The 24,291-nt window shown below is 41.8% G+C and overlaps 1 protein-coding gene across 2 annotated transcripts in view; it reads left to right on the forward strand.

Moving 5' to 3' along the window:
- Positions 1-24,291, forward strand: part of LOC127633406 (sodium channel protein type 4 subunit alpha A) — a 126,882-nt gene that overhangs the window by 37,475 nt on the left and 65,116 nt on the right. Inside the window, exons 2-3 of one of the 2 annotated variants that reach the window (XM_052112477.1) lie at positions 14,814-15,095; positions 15,212-15,330. The exons of the other annotated variant lie outside the window; for it this stretch is intronic. Of the exons in view, the coding sequence (XP_051968437.1) occupies positions 14,844-15,095; positions 15,212-15,330 (371 nt within the window). The 5' untranslated portion in view covers positions 14,814-14,843. The remainder of the gene's footprint in view (positions 1-14,813; positions 15,096-15,211; positions 15,331-24,291) is intronic. 2 annotated transcript variants of the gene reach the window in all.

A 24,291-nucleotide genomic window follows, 5' to 3' on the forward strand; every position in this document is an offset into this window, starting at 1 on the left:
GCACTAGCAGGCATTCTTTTCCATCTATGAATGAAAGATCCCAACATTATTAGTTTCACCCATCCTTCATCCGCCATTCCTGAATGGGCTAAAGGAAAAATTCCCAAAGGCAAAGCTAAACGTTTAGCTTTCTCACTACCGTAACTACGTAAGATGCGCATCTGTCAAGGTCTGGTGTTTTTGATGATCACACAACTCTAGGATTCGTTTTCCTCATAGCTTTATGGGTTTATAAGGTTTGTATAATCCACATGTAATCTGTTTTATTCAGCCTTCTTAGACCTCATACTAAGATTTCCTGACTATTATCAACGCAAATGACAACCATGTCTTAGGAAGATGAAGATAACCTGAAAAAAAATTAATAATTGTATGAAACATTACACAGGAAATGACTAAATACACGTTAACCTTAAAAAGTGTGTAAACTTGTGTCATACCTTACAGAATCGTAGACTAGCTTGTGTGAATTGATGTCCGTAGTGAAAAAATTAGCATCAATTTGAAGAAATGTGCAAAAGAGTGCCGGTTACTTGTGTGCACCCCTTGATAAAGTGAGAGCCCTACACACTCCTTGTGAAGGATAGAAAACACTTGCGATGCATAATTTCTTTTTTTTTTTTGAGGGAGTGGGCATTGTTTGTGCAATACCCTTGAAATGGATATACAATGCTTAGGAGGTTTTTGAGCCCTGAACAGGGCAAGCTTTGATTGAGAAATACCCTTGAAAATGATAACCAAAGCTTTTGACTTGCATAATCAACATGCATGAATCTTGAAACTGATTCCCCAATGCAGGAGTATAATCGTACCAGCAAACACTTTTGTAATGAAAACAGATAATGTGAATGAGGCTCAATTGTGTGACATGGCTGCCATGCTGGAAAAACATACACACTTTCCCTTAGGGATGTAACGATGCACTCCGAGCCGGTTGAAAATTGATGAAAATATGTGACGATTCGTGTCGGTTGAGATGTTAAACGAATCACGATACACGTTTTAAACAGCAGGGGCACTGAAGCAGTATATTTTTACCTCGCTTTACAGGCGCGATAGCAGCGAACAAGTTGTAGCATTAAACAGTAGCAAACATGGCGGCGGCAAGTGTAGATGTTGATGTTGAGGATGCCCCATCCTCATTCAAATCGGAGGTGTGGCTGCATTTTGGCTTTCCGAAGACTAAAAATGAAAGTTGTGAGGTGGTAACAGACAAAAAAAAACTGTGTGCAGATACTGCAAAAAGATGTTAATATACACCAATAGCACAACAAACATGATGCAGCATACAAACCATCACCACAGTGAGATGCTCCAGTCACCGCCGTCTGCACGTAAAAGCCTATTAGTAGGCCAAACAACACTGACCGGCAGATTTGCAGCCCCACTTGCGGTGAGGAGTGCGAGAGCCAAGGAGATCACAAGGTGTATTGTTGTTTTCATGGCAAAAGATATGAGGCCATTTTCTGTCGTAGAAAATGAAGGATTTAGGCTACTCGTCAACACATTGGAGCCCAAATACACCATCCCATCATGCCCCCACTTTAGCCAGACTGTCATGCCAGCGCATTACAGGGAAACAAAATCTAAGGTAGTTGAGACCCTCAGAAAAGCATATAGTGTATCAATTACAACCGACAGCTGGACCTCCAGGGCTACCCAGAGTTATCTTACAGTCACAGCCCATGTGATAACCAGTGAGTGGGAGATGGTTAATTTTGTTCTCCAAACTCGCCCATTGTTCGAAACACACACCAGAGCTAATATTGCTGAAGTTTTAAAATCAGCTGTGAGTGAATGGGGGCTTCAAAAGGCCAACCATGGAATTGCTGTGGTCAAGGACAACGCGAGGAATATGGATGCTGTTGTCAGAGAGGCTGGGCTGGCCCCCCATGTCAGGTGTTTTGCCCACATTTTGAACTTAGCCAGCCAAGCGGGTTTGAGTGTGCACCGCGTGAGCTGTTTGTTGGGCAGAGTGAGGCGTATTGCTGCCTTCTTTCACCGAAGCTCCACAGCCACAGCTGCGCTCACAGCCAAACAGATACTACAGGAGCTTCCAGCGCATAAGTTAATCATTGATGTCGCTACGCGCTGGAATTGCAGTCTGGATATCATCGAATGCTATCTCGAACAGCAAGCGGCTGCATTAGACCCCAGATTCCAGGCTCTGCCTCATCTAGAGAAAGACCAACATGAGGATGTATTCCACAGACTGAAGGAGAAAGCTGTGCTGATGTTGCAGAACCAGGTATTGTACCTGGTTCTGCATTTTACTTGTATTTATTTTTTAATAATTTGTTGATTATTATGGCATATTTTACTAAATGTGTTTGTGTTAACTCTTAAGAGTAATGATAACAAATTATAACAAATTATATTAAAATCTTGCCTTTATAACAATGTGAAACCCCTGTCAATGTTGTACTTAGATTTTACTTAGTGTTTTTATTTCTGCTATTCCTCTGTGCAGGATGAGGGCAAAGAAGGTGCCAGTGGCCACCCCCCTGCAGCAGAACAGCCTCTTGACCAGACAGACAGAGCAAGAGCTGAGCTGAACAACCTCCTTCCAAGAAAACAGCATTGGAAGATCTCCTTGGAGGGAATTTCAATGAACCAGTTGCACAGCACATCAGTCAGATTGATGCAGAAATGAATAAGTACAGAGCTGAAACATCCATTTCGCTCAATAGCTGTCCACTCAAGTGGTGGAAAGAGAATGCTAGGCTATACCCACTGCGATCCAGTATAGCAAAAGCATATCTCTCCACACCAGCCACCTCTGTCCCTAGTGAAAGGGTTTTTTCATCAGCAGGGGACATTGTGAATGTGCAGAGATCTCAGCTTCTGCCAGAAAATGTGGATATGCTGATATTTCTTTAAAAAACCATGTAAAAAAAAAACATTCTAAGCTAGGAAAGAGCACAGGCAAAGCCTTAGTTTGTTTATATGAACAGATTTATTTTATTCGTATTATTTTTTTATTTATTTTTTTCAATTTAGTTTTGTTATTTGACAAAGATATTTCAGTTTCACAAAGAAATGTGCAGCATTTTGTCTGAGTGAGAAATAATAAAAGGACACTTTTTCATTTATCTTAAATCTCATTTTGTTAAAAAAGATCGTGAGAAAATCATATTGTGAAACCAGTATCGTGAATTGTATCGCATCGCGAGTTGAGTGAATCGTTACATGCCTACTTTCCCTTAATCAGCTCCCTAACTCCCTGTTAGATTATTATAGTTGTGCATTTTTCAGGGCGTTGAGCGCTACAGCAGAAAACAGCCGGGGAATCTCTGAACCCTTGAGGAAGGTGTGTCCGCGTGTATTGGATCCCATCCTGTGTGAATACGAACAGTGGTTGTGTCACAGGATCCACTGGCACACTGAAAAAGCAGAACATATATCAATCACTGTAAAGTATTCATGAATAGATGGAATAGAATTAATGGTAGTCTGCACGTCCGGAACAATAGGATATAATGGCTTAATCAAACTATTGAACTTCCTAAGGTCCTTCGTTCATCTCCAAGTACCATTTGCTTTCTTTTGTATGGTGAGTGAGTGGGAACCAGGATACCCTGCTGGAGTAGTTCAGCAAAAACTGGTCGAATACCTTCCTCTTTCTCAGCAGAGAGAGCATATTGTTTACAATAGTTTGTAGTGCTGCTTTGTACAGAATGACGTCAAAAAGTCCTGCCTCATCTTTGTGGGCAGCCTACAACTTTGGGTTAAAGTTAGCTACTTCCTGTGTCTCTTCAGTCTGTGTTTCTCGGCATTTCCTGTGTCTGTAGTGAGAGAAAGAACTGCTGGAAAAACGAGATGTACAGAGTTATCATAAAAAACAATTTTTGCACCAAATTTATGAGAATGGTGAATTAGGAATGATAACAAAAGCATGCATTTTGAACAGTGATCTGTCATTTTTGGCTCTAGTGCTGGCACCTCTTCTGTCAACTCACATTCATTGTATTCCGAAGGGAGAGTTTTGGAGAGGTTGAAACGATAGTCTCTGCCTGTAAGCTGATTATAGGAAGTCAGACGTTTAAGCGCCGCCACATACTGATGTGGGTTCTTAACGGGGTTTGGAAGTTCTTTACGGATAGCCATTGCTTCTGTCACCGCGAGAGATATTTTGTAACCATTTAGGACTTGTGCGAATGGAAACGGATGGACAGAGCTAACAGGTGGGGGATCGATTCGACAGTCTGCTTAGGGAGTGTTCTCATGAGAGATATTTTGACTTTTCAACAGCGTGTTTAGATTAGAGTACAGCTGTTGTTTTACAACAGACTCATACTGCATCCGATCCTGTGTGTCTCCCACCTCCGTGCACTGAGGGGGAGAAACACAAGGAGGGGCACTCGGCTGAGAGGTTATACCTAGAGCAACTTGCGCAGCGGAAGTGTGCTGGCCCATGACCCAGAGTTTGATTGTTGATTCAGACTACTTCTCTGGGCCTTTCTCACAAAATGGTTTCATGTCTTTTCATATAGAAAATTAAGCTTTCATGTAATTATAAGGAACTAGGGGGTCAGAGGACTTAGAAGCCAGGGTAGCTGGGGACTCAGGGGGCTCAGAGGCCAGGGCAGCTGGGGAATCAGAGGGCTCAGAGGCCAGGGTAGCTGGGGACTCAGATGGCTCAGAGGCAAGGGTTACTGCGGTCTCAGAGGGCTCAGAGGCCAGGGAAGCTGGGGACTCAGAGGGCTCAGAGGCCAAAAAAGTTGGAGTTTCAGGGGCAGAGCTGCTGGAGGCTCAGGGGATAGAACAGAATGAGGCTCAGCGGGTGGAGCCGCAGGAGGCAGAGCAGATGCAGACTCGGGGGGCAGAGCTGGCAGAGCAGCGGGAGGTTCAGGAGATGAAGCAGCCAGAGACTCAGGGGGTGGAGCTGGCGGATCAGCCAGAGACTCCGGGGCGCAGCCACTGGGAACTCATTGGTTGAGGCCGAGGGAGGTGTGGATACTGGCTCATGGCAGAGAGCACTGGCAGCAGCAAGGGAATGGCCTCCATGGCCAAGAGCACTGGCAGCGATAGAGGAGCGGCCTCCTTGGCCGAGAGAGTTTGGAGTGGCAAGGAAGCTGCCTTCATTGCCGAGAGCACTGGCAGCAGCAAGGTAATGGTCTCTGTGGCCGAGAGCACTTGCAGTGGCAAGGGAACTGCCTCTGTGGCCGAGAGCGCTTGCATCTCCAATGTAGGGGGCATGGTCTCCTGGTCTCCCGAGGATGAGACCACTGAGGTAGGGCCCACCGGGGCCACCAAAGCTGGGACCACCGAAGCTGGAACCACCGAGGTTGATACCAGCGGGACTAACGTAGTTGGGACCACCGAGTTAGATAACTTTTTCCCTCTTCTCCTCCTCCTCTTAGAGCCCATCGTCTCAGGTGAGGGAGTGCTGAATACTGCAGAGGTGGTACACATAATCAATAAATTCTACCAAGGAGAGTTCACAATTGCCTCCAGGCAGGCAGAATTTCACAGGCTCATTGAGTCCAAACCAGTAGTTGTGTGAGCATGTAGAACTGCTGTGTATTGCTCAATGGTATTGCTTCCTTGCCTTAGAGAGAGCAGTTCCATAGCTGCTAGATCCATAGTAAACCAGCGTTGTATAATACAAATATGAGGCGATTGTTTGCTTGAAAAACAAAAGGCATAGCATAAATATGATTGTGTGTCTCACTCACGTGTAAGTGAGCGAAAAAACGCATATGTGAAAACAATGCGCATAACGAGCAATTACTGACAGCTGCAGAGTTATAAAGAAGATGCTGGATTATGAACTACTGTACAGCTATGCTTCCATTTCTTTTATTACTATTATACACTATTATTTTGGAAATTACTCCAGCCTAATTATACAGGGCATTATTGACCGACTAGTCAACTAAACGTCGATATAACCCACTGACTAATTGATTTTGAAATAATTGTATTTTGCACATCCCTACTCTAAGTCTCTATAGCATGAAGAATTCACAATACAGTAGGCTAACTTCTAAAAAGTAGCTTATACTTCAGTCTATTCATTATTATTTTAGGAGCACAGGTTTTTCACAACAAGGACAGTATGTATATGTTTGCTACATTTTTACATTGGAAAATGTTAATCATTTTTTTAATGTTTGAATATTTAATTAAAGTTTGGTATGTTACAGTTTCACACATGTTTTGTACATTTTGCACATCCCCATCATTATTGAATCCTCTTTTTGGGGGTTTTATATTACAGTCTTATTGTTTGCAGTGCAAAGACCTACTATTATAGTATTACGTTTCATTTGCATTGTCCACTTAGGCTGTAGAATTGTAGTACAATACAAACATAAATGCAGATCTGCCAACCTGTACGCATTTTGCATAGCAAGTACGCATTTTGACATCAAAGTATGCTGGTTCGATCTGTCACTCTAAACTACGCAAAAAGCTGGTTACGCCTTTTTGTTAAATTGTGCATGTGCAGTACTCAAGTCTAACAGCAAGAGGCAGCAGCATCTAGCCTGCTAAAGAGCAGAAGAAGAGTTCGACCAATCATAGCGCTGGGTTCAAGTGGGGATGTCAATAATTTCAAGAGATTGCAAATCAATAGCAACACAAAATAGGTTTTATAAGGGTTTCCGCGGGGCATTCAAAAGCATTAAAAGTCATTAAATGGATTTTGCGAAAATGAAGGCCTTAAATAGCATTAAAAAGCATTCAATGTTATTCCAACAGGCATTAAAAATTGTAGACAGTTTTGAAAAAATAATATTACCAATTTATTTTGAATATAGCCTTCACAATTAATAACTTTTATTTGCTGTCGCAACATATGTACATTGGTGTGATAAATACGCGGATCCAGTTTGGTAATTGCCTCCGGCCAGTGCAAAATTGATGTAATGCTGGATGTTTGGACAGCAGCGGGCTGGGACCTGTAGGAGTTAGAACAGAGAACGTAAATTTAGTAAAGTTGCAAAGAAATGGATAAGTGCAAATTCCAGAAAATGTGGCTAGAAGACAAAGAATTTAGGACATGGTTGCTTACATGGTTGGTTGTCAACATGGAGCTGTTAAATCTCTTATGCAGTCCGATGGCCACAAATCGGCTGTAAAAGGCAGACAGCAATGAACTCTCACGTTACTTCGCCGTGACCGACAAAGTAACATCTTCAGCAACTACCACTACCACCACAACTGCTGCTGTAGTGACCACCGCTTCCTGCGGAGCCACTACCGAAGGAAAATCGATCGACCTTTGAGCAGCGTTTGGTTCGAATGCGACGGTGCAGGCAGAGGTGCAGCACCACTCATACGCATCAAATGAAGGTGTTTCTGAGTTGTTCCAGGAAATGTTTCCTAATTCGAAAATAGTCAAATCTTTCACATGTGGAAAGGACAAAACCAGCTACATTTTAAAATGTGGACTTGCCCTATACTTAAAAAATAAACTGATTTCTGAGATTAACAATGCAGGACAATTGTGAACTACTGGCTTCTGTAGAGGGTGCCATGCATGGACTTAAGAGAAAAGCTTTGGAAGATGAGCTGGAAGAACTGAAAAAGAAAAGGGATGTGTTAATGGAGATGTGCGACAGCCTTCAGAATGATGTCAATCAACTAGCTGAGCAGGCCAAAAACAAATCTAACACACTCATGGCTCAAATGATTACAAAATCTAATACTATGAGGAGAAACAAGGACAAATGAAATGAATTGAAAAATGTTGAGTCAGAGTTGGAACTAAAAGTGAGCGAACTAATGCAATGGATTAATTCTCTTATTTACACAAAGTTAAAACTGTAATTTCTATAGCACTTGAATTTTGCATACATTAGGTTCCAGCCTTAAAAAGTTCAGAGTTTTTTCTTCTCTGTTCAGACTGATAGAATTTGTGGTTATAGTTGAAGGAGGTCATGTGTATTCGATGGCGGTACAATTTACACAAACAGAAACATAATGGATTTTTTTCCAGTCATGGACTGATTTTTCAGTATGCCTATAGCATTCAATATCTAGTTGATTGGTACTATGTTAAATTCAATTTGACATATCAGCAAATACATTTTTATATTTCAAGGTGTCTCCTGAGCCATTTCTAATTCAGTTCTGAGTGATACAGTTTATTTAAATTATGTAGATTGTCTTAAATATCCAAGATTATCATCATTGCATCATTGTCAAATTGAATGGTTACAATTGGGACATGGGCTTTTTAAAAATATATTGTTTGTATATGTGTGTGTATATATATACGCGTGTGTGTGTATGTGTATATATATATATATATATATATACACACATATATATATATATATATATGTATACACACTCACATATTGTAACAGAGACTCAGGTAGGCTGGGATCCATAAGCAGTGTTTTTATTGAAACTCACAGATATATGCAAGCAGTGGTCAAGCAATGGGGAATCAGGGCAAACGTAGGCAGAGCAGGAGCGTTGCGAGGGAAGCAGGATGTCAGGGCAGGCAGCAAGGGCAATCACGAAGAGACAGGCAAGGTTCAGGTAGGCAGGCAGTAAACAATCGTAGACAACAGGGAAAGCAAGGTCGGTAGGCAGATAATCAAACAGGAATGGTAGTAGAACGCTCAGTAGTGTAGCCAGAACAAACAAGACTTCGCCCCGAGTGTGTGACTGCGTGTAGCTTAAATAGAGGGAGATGAAATGGGGATCAGCTGTGGATTGATAAAGCCCGGTATGTGGATAATTAGAACTCAGGTGAATCGGATCTCCGGTGGCCGACCGCGGAGGTGCTCTCGAAAGCGTTTGTGACAGAACCCCCCCTCCTATGAGCGGCTCCTGAAGCGAGGACCTGGTCGGCGCCGGGGTCAACCTCGAGGGCGGAGGGCCGGTCTCTCTGGATGGACTCTCGGACTGTAGGGGGCGTCGCGGGCAGTTGGCACGTAGATGCCCCGCTTGGCCGTAGTAGAGGCAGAGGTTGTGCGAGAGGCGGCGTTCCTTCGCTTCGTGAGAGAGATGGGTCCGACCGACCTGCATCGGTTCGGGTTCCTCGTGGAATAAGCGAGTCGGAGCTGCTGGCGCGAACCACCGGGTTGACCACCTGGAGCGGATGAGGTTGTCAAGGCGTATGACGAGAGTGATGAATTGATCAAGAGACATACCTTCGTCGCGGCAGGCCAGTTCAGACTGAAGCTCGGCACTCAGCCCTTGTCGAAAGTGGAGCTTGAGGGGGCTTTCCGGCCAGCCCGTCTGCGTAGCGAGGGTGCGGAAGGAAAGTGCGTAATCCACTGCCGTGCGATTTCCCTGACGCAGGGCTAGCAGCTGTTCGCCCGGGTTTTACCGCTCTCGGGGTGGTCAAAGACGGTTTTCAGGCTGTCCAAGAAGGATTCGTAGGTTGACTGGGCGAAACCCTTGTTGGTCCAGATCGCGGTAGCCCAATCGAGAGCTCGGCCCGTGAGCACAGAACATACAAAGAGGATCTTACTCTCATTGGTGGGGTAAAGTGCCGGTTGTTGAGAGAGGAAGACCGTGCACTGCATGAAGAAGCCTTTGCACTTCGAGGGCGTACCGTCAAACTTCTCGGGATGTGCGAGGCGAGGGCCGGTGATCGGTTGGTAGTGAGGAACGGCGTCGGCCGCTGGGCTGGCTGGAGGCGTGGTGGGCGCCGGTGCTGGCTGGCTGAGAGCTTGTACAGCCCGCATAATTTCATCCACGGCGGTCGTCAGATGGCCGAGTTGATGGTGTTGTGCAGATAGCTGATTCGCTTGGGTGGTGAGCTCTTCAGCCATACGTGATATCACCGCTGGATCGATGTTTGGCGAAGTCTTCTGTAACAGAGACTCAGGTAGGCTGGGATCCATAAGCAGTGTTTTTATTGAAACTCACAGATATATGCAAGCAGTGGTCAAGCAATGGGGAATCAGGGCAAACGTAGGCAGAGCAGGAGCGTTGCGAGGGAAGCAGGATGTCAGGGCAGGAAGCAAGGGCAATCACGAAGAGACAGGCAAGGTTCAGGTAGGCAGGCAGTAAACAATAGTAGACAACAGGGAAAGCAAGGTCGGTAGGCAGATAATCAAACAGGAATGGTAGTAGAACACTCAGTAGTGTAGCCGGAACAAACAAGACTTCGCCCCAAGTGTGTGACTGCGTGTAGCTTAAATAGAGGGAGATGAAATGGGGATCAGCTGTGGATTGATAAAGCCCGGTATGTGGATAATTAGAACTCAGGTGAATCGGATCTCCGGTGGCCGACCGCGGAGGTGCTCTCGAAAGCGTTTGTGACACATATATGTATGTTTATATGTGTGTGTGTAGATATATATGTATATGTGTGTGCGTGTGTGTGTGTGTGTGTATATATACATACATACGTGGTTAGTCATGGGTCATGTATGGCATTAAAAATGTTAAAATGGCATTAAAAAGGCATTAAAAGTATTAAATTAGATTTGATGATACCTGCAGAAACCCTGTTTATCCCTCTCTTTCTTCCTCTGTCTGGCTCGTTCCTCAAGTGAGGATGGTGCTTTTAACTCCTTTACAAAGGTAAACGGGCTGGGTGGATGTGAAAAGTTGAAATTGTGAACTGAGTTAACTTAATGCATGCAGACCTTTCAAACTTGGGAAAATATTTAACACTAATAACGTTAGCCTAATGTTATGTAATTTACAAGCTAGCTTGCTTGTTCACGAGGCATTTAAGCTGGCAATGTAACGTTAAGTTATATGGTCCGTGTGTCACAGATTGTTAAACCTGATTTTCCATTGTACCGTATTCATAATTATTATAGGAGCCAAACCCGTCACCGTGTACATGTCAGGATGAAAAATGCAAGCGCATGTGCCGCATAAATAACGTTACCTAGAAATTTACCGGGAGGTGTGTGTGCCTTGCAGTTAAAATAATTATGACGTCAGATGAGGAGGACACTGACAGGGAGAGATAGAGCAACAGACCTAAAAAGAAGCGAAAGTTCCTTAGAATAGGGATGGGCGATACCACTTATTTTCTTTTCGATCCGATACCAATAATTTCAAGTCCAATATTGTCAGTACCAATACCGATACGATACTTCTGTTAAATAAAAATTTTTGCGATTACTTTGGATAAAATAGGTAATTTTAAATAATATTTTTTGTCATTATTCAAGTCATTATTTTTTTTTTATTTGCCTAAACAGAAAATGATTAGACTTCTGTTTTGTTTACCCTTACAAAAAATAACCATTTCACTACAGTAATACAGTATAGTTTAACCATGGTATTTAGTTAAACCATAGTTACCACACAATTAAACATGGTTACTATACTACAATATTATTGTAGTATATCAATGGGTTCAATGGTATAGTAACTTCATGTTAAATATGTATTTAAATTAATAGGTGTAATTATTGTTCCTTTTATTATGCTAGGACTACTATGAAAATTGTTAATACTTTATTATTCTAACTAATAAACTAATTCATAATATGCAATAAACTGTTAAGCATTAATATGAGTGTAGTAATGTTCACGTACACTTTATCTTGTATTACCATATATAGCCTACATAAAAATTTATGTTTTTTTATTTATTTGTATAATATTTTGTACTTTTCTGTGTAGAGTGAAATTATTTTCCTACTTAGAAATATAAATTATTTGATATCACTAGAAAAAGGCTCCACGGACAGCAGTAAAGGCCAAAAAGAAAAAAGGAGCATCAAAATCTATCAGGGGTGCAACAACATGCAGTATTTTCACAAAGTTCAATTGCATAAGTTACATTTAAATGTATATACATATATTTGCGTTTAGCAGGGAAATAAATATGCAGTGCAAATTATAGTTTTTCCAGGGATGCTTGAGTGTCAGATGCTGGAAATGTCCCGCGCCTTACTGAAATGGAAAATATGATTGTTAGTAAATATCCAATCGCGACTGAAATGAACATTCTGATTGGTGGATCAGCTCAGTCCGACTGTCTGTCTTGCCAGTGCTCCCCAGTGCATCTCCGTGCGCATTTAGAAAATCTCTGTTATTTTATTTTTAGATTGAAAAAGTTCTGGGTCAAATGCTCATTTTTCTGGCAGCCGCACGTGTAATCAATTATTTCATGTGGGCATATGCAAAATCCTAAAACAGATAGGATGGCATATGATGTATATATGCCATAGACTACACACCAGAAGCTGTTATTCTGATTTTCTTTCATTACCTCTAACAGGTGCTGATACCTCTTGTTTGAACGAGTCTTGTGACGTCACAAGCGCTTGTCTGCTTGTGTCTTTCAGCATTTATGAATGTAGAAGAAACAGTTCCCATCCTGCACTAGTATTTGCTAATATAGCCTAATCCATTTTATTTCACTTTGAAGCTTATGGTTATTGTTCGTGATAACCAAATAATAATATCCCTAGTCAAAAAAATAAACAAATAATTTAGAATCCATATTTTGTGTGAGGATCGATATTTTCGATAAACATCAGTATCGGAAGTATCGATACTTTTAGGATCAATCCGCCCATCCCTACTTCAGAAGTTCCTCACAAAGAATCAGGAGCAATGGCCGTGCCTCATGCATTTTGCATATTGTGCAATTACAATTTTGACACCCAAGGAGCTTCAGGTAATAAAGTGGCTAAACCTCTAGTTACAAATTCCCATATTTCTATATATATTTTTGGAATAGGCTACCTATTTTTCCATTAGGCCTATAATATGTGTGTCTATATAAGCTGATTCAATTATTTAATTATTAAATAAAATGGAAATCCTCAACAGAAACTTGGTTTTTACATTACAACACAAGTTTCTGTAAATACTTTCAAATGAAAACATATATTACTATATATAAAAATACATTATTTCCATTTTTTTTATTTTTTTATTAACAAAACACAAATTAACAAGACATAGCAGCTTATACAAGTAAGGGACAAGTGAAATACATGTATACATATACATATACATACACATACACACATAACAAAACACACACACAAAAAAAAACCGTAATTATAGGTGTATAGATATAGTAGTGTCTAAATGTATTGTGATAAATTTAAGGGCTAGGTTAATTTAATGTCATATAATAGTATTCATTATTATTAATAAAAAAGAATTCTGGTGATGTTGGTGAGATAGAGAAAGAGAAAGACATTATTTCCATTTTTATTAAATAACTGAATGCAGTTCACATATGGTTATCAGTTTGTATAAGCACACATATCATACAATGAAATATTCATCATAAAAAAATGTTTTTAAGCAGGTGTACTGAAAATTTTGACTTTCACTGTATATTATAATATAGCCCAGTGCAGTGCAAGTTTGTAAAATATTAAAAGAGTTCTTCTCAAGAATATATGATTGTATTGTTTTCTTCATAGCCGATTTATATGTTGAATAACTTGATGATATGGTGGTGAGTAGGGAAATTACCGTGTGCCAAGCAAAGTGGTGTAAAAGCATGTGAACTTAGGGTTACACTATTGTGGTACTCAAAATATTTTCCCATGGTTGGCAGGTCTGTGAATGTTTAGTCGATAAAATACTTGATTAATCATAATAAAATATGTAATTAAGAGTTTTGTTCATCTTCCTCAAAGTAAATAATATCTTGGTCATAATTGTTTAAACCAATTAAATAATATCAACATGATAAAAGCACGTCATGGAGGCCTGGGTATCTCAGCCAGCAAAGACACTGACTACCACCCCTGGAGCCGCGAGATCAAATCTAGTCTTCCTAAGCAGCTAAGCAGGGTAGAGTCATGTGGGGTTACCTTCCTCATGGTTGCAATATGTCGGTTCTCACTCTCAGTGAGTTGTGCGTGGACACCAAGATGAATAGCGTGAACCTCCACATGTGCTAAATCTCTGTGGTGACACGCTCAGCAAGCCACATAATAAGATGCGTTGTCTGACTGTCTCAGAAGTGGATGCAACTATATCTGTCCTACACCACCAGGATTTAGGCGAGTAACTGCGCCACCATGAGGAAGTAGAGAGCATTGGGAATTGGGCATGCCAAATTGAGGAGAAAAAGGGGAGAAAACTCAAAAAGAAATAAAATAGCACATCATGACTCCTGTTACTAAAGAGCACACAGCTCCGTAGTGCAGCTTTTTTTTTGTTGTTGTTGTTTATTTATTTATTTATTTTCCTCCCCAATTCCCAGTGTGCTCTAAATCCTCGTGGTGGCACGGTTACTCACCTCAATCCTGGTGGTGGAGGACAAGTCTCAGTTGCCTCCGTTCCAAGTTTTCAACCAAATTTGAAGAAGTGGTGCATTAAAAAATTTATTTTACACTTTCAGAAATAATTTTAACTATTTTGTAAATATATATTTTTAGTAAAAGAATAATCTCTAATATTCTGGGTGGGCCTGGGTCTAATTTGAGTCAGCCCAGGCCCACACTTGGCTATGCCACTGGTGTGACATTTGATCTTCTATTGGTCACGCTTCTTCTTGTCATACAAATTCGCTAGTAAGAGCTCATCAAACTTGAACTTTCATCTGCAACATAGTGTGAAATTTCTTTGCATGAGCTTGCACTTCTGGTCTTTCAAACCCATCCTTGATGGGTTTGAATAGAATTGAAGTGTGCATTCACAATTATAACTAATAACCTTCTTATTTTAAGGGTATTTTTGAATTGTGGCACCTCTCTCTGACCTAGGTTTTCACTTTTTTCTGTCATTGCACATTTACTCAGCTGATAATAGAAACTTCTGTGTCTGCCAAACAGTCTTTGAGTAGAATTACTACTATGAAAAACTATATAATTTCATACATTTTTCACACATCATTACACTTTCCCTCAAGTTGCATTCATCTTCTGTGCTTTATGATTCAGTGCATTCCTTTCTCTCAGGAACTTGGTGCAGCGATTCGCGATGCCAAGATGGCAAGCTTGCTCCCTCCCACAGGCACTGATGTGTTCCGCCACTTCACCCCGGAGTCTCTGGCAGAGATCGAAAGGCTCATCCAGGAGAAGTTAAACAAGGAGGAGGCAGAGGGGGTTGTGGAGGAACCACAGGCACCGAGCAGTGACCTGCAGGCTGGGAAGAACCTGCCCATGATCTATGGTGACCCACCAGGGGATCTTCTCAACACCCCTCTAGAGGATATAGACCCTTTCTACAAAGCACAGAAAGTCAGTCTCACTCCCTACATGTTTTTCAGGTTCACTCTATTTAAAGCTAAACCTGTTTTTATCTGGTGTTTATAACTGGTCCCAAACCTCTGCATTAAACTCACTCTCATTTGCAGACTTTTATTGTGATAACCAAGGGAAACACAATCTTCAGGTTCACTGCCGAACCAGCACTGTTTCTTATCAGTCCTTTTAGTCTCGTCAGGAGAGGAGCCATCAAAATTCTTATACATTCATATCCTTTCTCATGTATAAGCCATACTTTTGACAAGAATCATCAATGCTTGCAAGGCAGCACTACATTTATTATTCCTCAAACATGCTTGTTAGGGTTTTTCTAAGCCCTATGACCCAAAAGTATTAAACTTTTATTAATTTAGCCTGAAAAGCTTAATGTATAAACTCTTAAGGGCCATTCACACTGAACACGTTTTGGTGTCCGGACATCTTTGGCCATTGCGCCAGATAAAACATTTTTTTCAGAGTCTCGTGGAGGAGTGCCAAATTTAAAATGCCGTGAGAGGTAAAAGAGAATGTCAACTTTTAAATATTTCTTGACACCTACATTCTGCTATATTGCGCTTTTTAAAAAACAAATTAGCAGAAGGTGTTCTGTCTAAACAGCCCCTTAGTTGTCAAGTCATTTTTATTTATAAAGCACTTTTCATAACACACATCGTTTCAAAGAAGCTTTACAGAAAATCATGCTTTAACAGAAAATGAAACTGTATCTATAAAGTCTTAGTTATCATTATGTAGTTTGATTAAATATTATTGTAAATTGTGTATAAAAATAAACAATTAAATAGTTAAATAATAATTGTATTTAGAACCCAAGTGAGCAAGCCAAAGGCAACTGTGGCAAGGATGTTGTTTAATGGAGAAAAATAACCTTGGGAGTAACCAGGCTCACTGTGGTGGCCAGTTCCCCTCTGGCTAGACAGCAAGTTCTGGCAGACCTAACTGAAGCAGCCTTATTGTGAGTTGATGGATAAGTTAGGTGTATGTCTGGCTAAATAGATTAGTCTTTAGTCTAGACCAGGGGTGCCCACACTTTTTTGTGTGATGATCTACTTTTAAATGACCAACTCAATAAGATCTACCAACTAAAAAAACACAGTTTCATTTAAAATAAGAAAATGCTTGTTGGGACTACTGCATGTATCCCTACATGGAATTCATCTTCTAATTAATAAAAAAAAAAAAAATAATGTTTAATGTTGATATCATTCAGTTTTAAAACTAAACTAAACCCAAAACACCTACATCACAATAGATTACAATAGCCAGGGCAATTACCTTATTCTGATGACGAGTAAATATTGACCAGGTGAGGTTTTGTTTATTCAGTTGCCATGACAACTAGGTTTGCAAGAACTTCTGAGAACTTCTGAGAACAGAGTGCGAAATTCTACTGCCCGGATTAGGCAAAACTGTCTGATTCCAGTCAGTTTTGCCTAATTCGGGCAGTAGCATTGCAATTTCGCGCTCTGTTCTCAGAAGTCCTTGTCATGGCAACTGAATAAACAAAACCTCGCCTGGTCAATATTTACTCGTCAAGTGCAAGTCAGACAGAAACTAAAAGAAGGAATGACATAATATTTATTTTTATAAAAATTTTACGAAAGTACATTTACATTTTGTGCGATCTACCAGCATTGCCTTTGCGATCGACTGGTAGATCGCGATCGACGTATTGGGCACCCTGGTCTAGACTTAAACTGAGTGAGTGTGTCTGCATCCCAAACAGTGTTAGGGAGACTATTCCATAGATTTGGAGCCTTAAAGAAAAAGATCTACCTCATTTTGTGGAGTTCGATATTCTAGGAACTTGTCACGATTCCCTTGTTGTCTGCCCTGGGTTTCACTTGTCTTTGTCTAAAAATACACTTCCCATGATTTATAGTCATTACATTGGCAATCTGTCAAATTTCATTTTAATTTAAAAATTCTGTTAACCCTGTTAACCCCGGCCCTCATCACTGTCAGCCCTGTGTCATTGTGCTCACCTGATTGTTGTTTGTCATCATCATGTCTCCAATGTATATTAACCCTGTTTGTTCTCCATTCCCTTGTCGATCGTTGATGTTTGTGCATGTTATGGTATGCTCCGTCGATGGTTTTTTATGTTTATGTTGTGTTTTCCCCTCGTGGTTGTTTTGTTTGTTCCTGGTGTTGTTTTATTTTAGTTATCCTGTTCACCCTTTTGTTCATCTCATTAAAGAACTGCAGATCCTCAATCCTCGTCTGCCTCCTTCTGCCAAACCATTACAGAACTATTAACAGGCCAGAATTTTGTGATCGTAATGAATATAGCATGGTAGAAGGTCACTTAAGTACTGTGAAGCTAGACCATTCAAAACTTTGTATGTAGTTAACAGAATTTTTAAATTAAAATGAAATTTGACAGATTGCCAATGTAATGACTATAAAATTGGGCTAATATGATCATATTTCTTGGTTCTAGTCAGCACTCTGGCAGCTGCATTTTGAACCAATTGACATTTATTTATTGAATTTGCAGTACATCCTTCCAGTAATGCATTGCAATAATCTAGTCTTGAGGTCATGATCGCACAGATTAGCTTTTTGGCATCAGCAACAGAGAGCATGTGTTGTAACTTAGCAATAATTCTGAGGTGGAAGAATGCTGTTCTACAAACATCGGAAATTAGATTTTCAAAGGACAGATTCGTCAGATATAACACCAAGTTCTTTGCTGTAGAAGACAACGTAACAGTACATCCATCGACAGTCAAATTATATTTTAGTGGCTAATACCTCTGTTTTGTCTGAATTTGAGTAGAAGGAAATTTCTGGCCATCCAATCTTTGATTTGATTGATACACTCTGATAATTTGGAGATTTGTGAAAATTCATCGGATTTAGAAGAAATATAAAGTTGGGTATCATCGGCATTACTTATTCCATGATTCCTGATGATATATCATGGAGGAAGCATATATAAGGAGAAACACAGAGGCCCTAAAAATGATCCCTGTGGCATTCCATACTTAAGTTTTGTTCGATTTGAAAATTCCTTGTTTAAACATACAAAGTGGTAGCGGTCTGATAAATAGGACCTGAACCATGCTACTGCAAGTCCACTAATGCCAACATAATTCTTTAGCCTATTCAAGAGAATGTCATGATCTATTGTGTCAAAGGCAGCACTAATATCAAGAACTAGAAGTGAAATGCAGCATGTAGAGGGGTTTGAGTAGGAAGGACATGGGAGTCGGTTTCACAGTACATGTGTGTCAACTTTTAATGTAGTTGTTTTTCAGCTTCACAATAAAGTATTGGCTTTTCAGCGTTACAGCAAAGTATTGGTTTTTCAGCTTCACAACTAAATATTTTACAGCACACACACAGCGTCACTGGTCTCTCTCTGTCTGTCTGTTGCTCTGTTGTCACTGAAATGAGACACAGGTGTTTAATGTTAACAATCACCAGGTGATGGACCTTACCGCTTCCTCTCTCCCCAGTGACAGACACACCTTACTCAGGCCCAGGCCCCGTCTGGCCTGCTAAACTCCCCCCACACACATTCCAGGAGACAAAATCAGCCACAACCATCTGTGGCCCCAGCCTGTGAACCAAGGGCTGAAGTGCCAGGTACCAATGATCCGAGCAGAGGATGAAGGCCCACCCCAGCAGATAATAGCAGAGGGTTTGGACCACCCACTTGATGGCAAGGCAATCTTTCTCAATCGTGCTGTCCTTAGTCTTCCTCAAAGAGAGCTTGCAACTAATGTACAGCACAGGCAGCACCACCCCCTCCACCTCTTGCGAGAGCACAGCCTCAACCCCCTCTCTGATCCACCCATCTGCAAAATGAAGGGGAGAGAGTGGTTAGGAGCATGTAGAAGCGGTATGCCACAGAGTGCAAATTTCACTCTCGTAAAAGCTTGTTGGCATGCCTCTGTCCACTGGACCAGATCCATGCCCCCTTTTTAGTGAGATCAGTCAAGGGGCTGGTGACATCAGAGAAACTAGGCACAAACCTTCGGTAGTCGCCAGCCAGCCCCATAAACTGTCTCACCTCCTTTTTGGTCTTGGGACGTGGGCAGGCTGCTATCGCCGCAGTCTTTATGGTATGGCCAATTTAAGGCCATACCTGCCCATGACCCAAGTCAAAGCTTAGATACCATACTTCCACCTGTCCAATTGGGAAATTTTCAGGTTTGCCATGAGCCCCGCCTGCCTCGGCGACCTCAGGATGGTTCTCAGATGCTGCATATGCCTCTGCCAGTCATTACTGTATATGATGATGTCATCTAAATAGGCAGCGGCATGTGCAGCGTGTGGTTGGAGAATCTTATCCATGAGGCGCTGGAACATGGCAGGACCCCCGAACAAACCAGATGGAAGAGTGACGAAATGGTGCAATCTGAACGGTGTGGAAAATGGCATTTTCAGTATCTAAATAAACTGAGCCGCACCCAACTGATCGAGCAGTTTGTCAATTGGGCATTGGGTATGCATCAGACTTAGACACCGTGTTGACTTTCCGGTAATATACACAGAACAACTTTTCATGTAATTTTGAGCTCGATGTGGTGAGTAATACAAGTTTGTCTCCTGGTGCAAATTCCCATAGCTGGGCACCCCTATTATAGAGCCGGTTTTGTGTCTCTTGAGCTTGGAGGAAATTTTGCTGTGACAACCGACCTAGTGTGTGTAGCTTTGCTTGAAGGTCAAGGACATAATACATTTTTGATTTGGGAAGGTCCTTCCTCCCATGCCTCCTGTATGACATCAAGCACCCTGTGGGGCCGACGTCCATACAGGAGCTCGAAGGGGGAATACCCTGTGGAGGCTTGCGGGACCTCCTTGACTGCATATAATAGGGGTTCCAGCCATTTGTCCCAATTTCTAGTGTCCTCTTGTACAAATCATATTTTCAGGGTTAGATTAATCATTCCACCAGCCCATTAATTTGCGGGTGATAAATGCTGGTGCCCCACCCCTTTTCCCAGCAATTCATAAAGTTGGCGCAGTGTACGTGACATAAAAGTTGTGCCTTGGTCTTGAAGATTTCTTTCAGAATACTCACCTGGGAAATAATTTTGGAGAGTGCCTCAACAACACTGCATGCTGAGATGTTGTTTAAAGGCACTGCTTCCGGATATTGCGTTGCATAATCCACCAGGACTAATACAAACCAATATCTGCATGCTGACCACTCTAATGGCCTGATGAGGTCCATACCAATTCTTTCGAAGGGGGCCTTGATCAATAGTAATGGCCGCAATGACACTCTTGGAGTGGCCGGTGGATTCACCAACTGACATTCGCGGCATGCCGCACACCATCTCCATACATCCCAGTGAATACATGGCCAATAAAACTGGGCCATTAAACGGTGGTGTTCTCTCTTGTCCTAAGTGACCTGCCATTGGATTATGGTGAGCCACCTGGAAAAGTGTTTCCTGACGGCTCCTTAGGACTATTAACTGGGTTGTATTTTCATATGTTTGAGTGTCCTGCATCACTCGCTACAATTGGTCCCTATTAATTGAAAAATACGGATATGTGAGGGCAACATCAGGCTGGAGATGCTGGCCATCGATTACTCTCACTTGGTCAAACGTGTGCCTAAGGGTTTTGTCACACTACTGCTCTAGAGATAAATCACCCTTCTGGAACTCCCTCAGCGCAGGAGTGCCACAGGTTTCCCTTCCTGTGACATACTGAAACTGAGCAGACATGGAAAGCCCTGGCTCCGCCTCCCCAGTCATTGCATCAGTTTGCAGGACCCATGCACACACAATGCTTTTAATAATATTTTAAACCCCAGCCAATTGGTCCCCAAAATCAGTGGATGGGTGATGCGGGAATTAACCGCAGACAGATATTTGTGAATATCCCCATGCACACACCTCACCATCACCTTCACGTCCAAGTCATAGTGGATCGATGTTTGATTACAGCCCGAATTCACCAGGGATTGGTATGTACACCCCGTAATTTTTACAGGTATACGTACGTCCCTGCTTGATTGGGGCAGTCTGTGGCATGTTGGGGACCCAGATCCACATCTCCGCCTTCATTACTGGTCACTGGTTTTGGATGTGTCTTGGTTCCTTGCAACTCCGACAGACAGGCCCAGGCTTCCTGGTTGCACTCGTGGCGGTGGAGACATCAACCTGGGAAGGGGTAGGGGCAGGGACTGGGGCTGGCGCATAGTGTAGCCTGCGAAGGTTGGGTACCGGTTTGGGTGGAACCGCTCCCCGTTTACGGAAAGCAGGTATAGGGCGAGGGGGAGGAGAGGGAGGGACAAGAGGAGGAGGAGAAACAAGAGGGAGAGATAGAACTGGATTGCTCGCTGGCTTCTGGGTAGGCCGCCACATGGGCTTCGGCCAGCTGGACGGTATCATCCAGGGATGTGGGGCGATGGCACTGGACCCATTCTGCAGTTCTTCGGGGCAGGCGAACAGTTAGCTACTCCAGAACCATCAGCTCGATGACCTCTTCCATGCCACAGCCTTCCTCGGCTAGCACCCATTTTCAGCAGGCATCACTGAGCTGCTGGGCAAACGCGAACGGGCGGCCGGTTTCGCTCAGGGTGAGTGTTTGGTGGTGTTGTTATGGGGTGCGGGAAACCCGTTGCAGAACAGTGGTCTACAGCTTCACATAATCTAGCGGTAGCAGGTGGAGGGCCCACTGGGCTCGTGGGCAGGATTGTCCGGATCATCATAGGGGAACATCTTTATGAGCAGGAGGTGTGGCTTCATCGCTGTCTCTGGGGTCATGGCAGAGGATCCGCCTGGAGCTAGCCAGCTCCATAAGGCTTGTAGATCGACGGCCTGTGTTTGGAGGTGCTCCTGGAGATGCCGCTCCTGGGCGAGGAGGGCTTGATGATGGGTTTCCTGGATGCTAGACAGGGCTCGGGTGACTTCGCCCAGCGGTGAGGTGTCCATTGCGGCCAGTCTTCTTTGCAATCCCGGGTTTCAGCACCAGTGTAGAGGGGTTCGAGTAGGATGGACATGAAGCCGATTTCACAGTCCACGTAAGTCAACTTTTAATGCAATTGTTTTTCAGCTTCACAACAAAGTATTGGCCTTTCAGCTTCACAGCTAAGCACAGCGCACACACACAGCCCACTGGACACTCTCTGTCTGTCTGTCGCTCTGGCGGCCTATAAAGCCCATCTCCATCATCACTGAAATGAGACACAGGTGTTTAATGTTAATAATCACCAGGTGATGGCCCTTACCACTTCCTCTCTCCCCAGTAACAGACACACGACCACGTCCCGCTCCACACAGACGTGATCAGATGATAAGAGTGAGTCATTTGTAACTCTGATAAGTGCAGTCTCTGTACTGTGATGGGGCCTAAATCCTGACTGAAATTGTTCACATATTCCATTTCTCTGTAGAAATTAACATAGTTGGGAGGACACTACCTTTTCTAGTATTTTCTAAATAAAGGGGAGATTTGAAATCGGTCTATAATTAGCCAATTCACCTGGCTCAAGCTGTGGCTTCTTAATAAGCGGTTTGATAACTGCTATTTTAAAGTTTCTTGGGACATGTCCTAAGGATAGCAAGGAATTATTAATATTAAGAAGAGGTTCTGAGATTACAGGTAATACCTGTTTTGATTTTTTAATAAGTTTTGTTAGCTCTTCATGACCTATGACAGTGAAGGATTGAAGTTGCTTGTGAGGAAAGTTATGAGATGCTGTTTTCTGAGATGCTGTGACAGTTGATTGCATAGGTCAACTTCAAATTCAAAATTCTATTTGATCAGTAAAGAAATTCATAAAGTTATTACTATTGTGCTGTGACATATGTGGTTCAGTCGAGGCTTTATTCCTAACCAATTTAGCCACAGTTTAAATAAACACTTAGAATTGTTGTGGTTATTCTTTATCAGCTCAAATATGCTGAACTAGCAGCTTTTTGTGCCTGTCTGTAGCTACAGTCACTATCCTTCCTTGCACCACAAAATACCTCTAATTTTGTATTTTTCCACTTGTGCTCCATTGTCCGAGCTGCAATCTTGAGAGTGTGATAATTGTACCATGGTGCATGGGTTTTTTCTTTAATTTTCTTTTATCAAATGGTGCAACACTATCAAGGGTGCTAGAGAAGACTGTATTTATATGTATATTTTGTATATTCTGTATATTTTCTGTTATTACATCAAGTTCTTCTAGACTTTTTGGCAAACTGAGGAAGTGATACAATTCTGGAAGATTATTAGTGAAGCTATCTTTAGTGGTCGAAATCATAGTTCTACCTGAACAATAGCATGGTGTAAATTGAGTGACATCAGCTGATCGCAGCAAACAAGAGAAGAGGTAATGATCTGAGATGTCATCGCTCTGCAGTAGAATTTATTCAGTATCAACATCAACACCATATGACAGGATCAAATCTAGCATGTGATTATGGCGATGAGTTGGTCCTGTCATGTTTTGTCTGACTTCAAGAGAGATGAGAATATCGATAAATGCTAATCCCAATGTGTCATTTTCATCATCTTTGTGAATGTTTAAATAATCAACAATTTAAGCTCAATTAAACCTACAGTAACTATTAGATCTGATAGAAAATTGGCAAATTCACCAAGGAAATCAGAATACGGCCCGGGTGATCAATATACTGTAGCAAGCGCAAGAGATGACAGCTATTTCTTTTTTATATCTGATGGTGTCAGTCTAAGCATTATTAGTTCAAAAGACTTAAATGTATATACTGTCCTCTGAGTAACACTAAAAACTTCACTGTAAATTGTAGCAACTCTTCCTCCTCGACCCTTCAGATGAGGATCATGCTTATAACAATAACCTGATAGAGTCATTTAAACTAATATTCATTCGTTTTAAGCTAGGTTTCAGAGCGCATCCAAACTCTGATCTGTAATAATTTCATTTGCATTTAGTGCTTTGGTTGAAAGAGATCTAATGTTTAGTAGCCCTACCTTTTATATGATATTTATATTAAATTTTTTAAGTTTTACCTTAATACATTTTTTATAAATGATTTAGTGAGGGGTTTGTGTTTGGTAGTTTGGGGAACAGACAGTCTCTGAATGATATCTAGGTGATACATTCTCTATGTTTTGTAGTTTGTGTGACATCTCAAGGCACCTAGCAGACGTTCAGATTAACCAGTTTGTCTGCTTCCTGATCTGGGGCCCAGTTAGTCAAATACTATCACTATTAAAACTATGAGCCACA

This window comes from Xyrauchen texanus, chromosome 40, assembly GCF_025860055.1.
Source record: "Xyrauchen texanus isolate HMW12.3.18 chromosome 40, RBS_HiC_50CHRs, whole genome shotgun sequence".
Lineage (NCBI taxonomy): Eukaryota > Metazoa > Chordata > Actinopteri > Cypriniformes > Catostomidae > Xyrauchen > Xyrauchen texanus.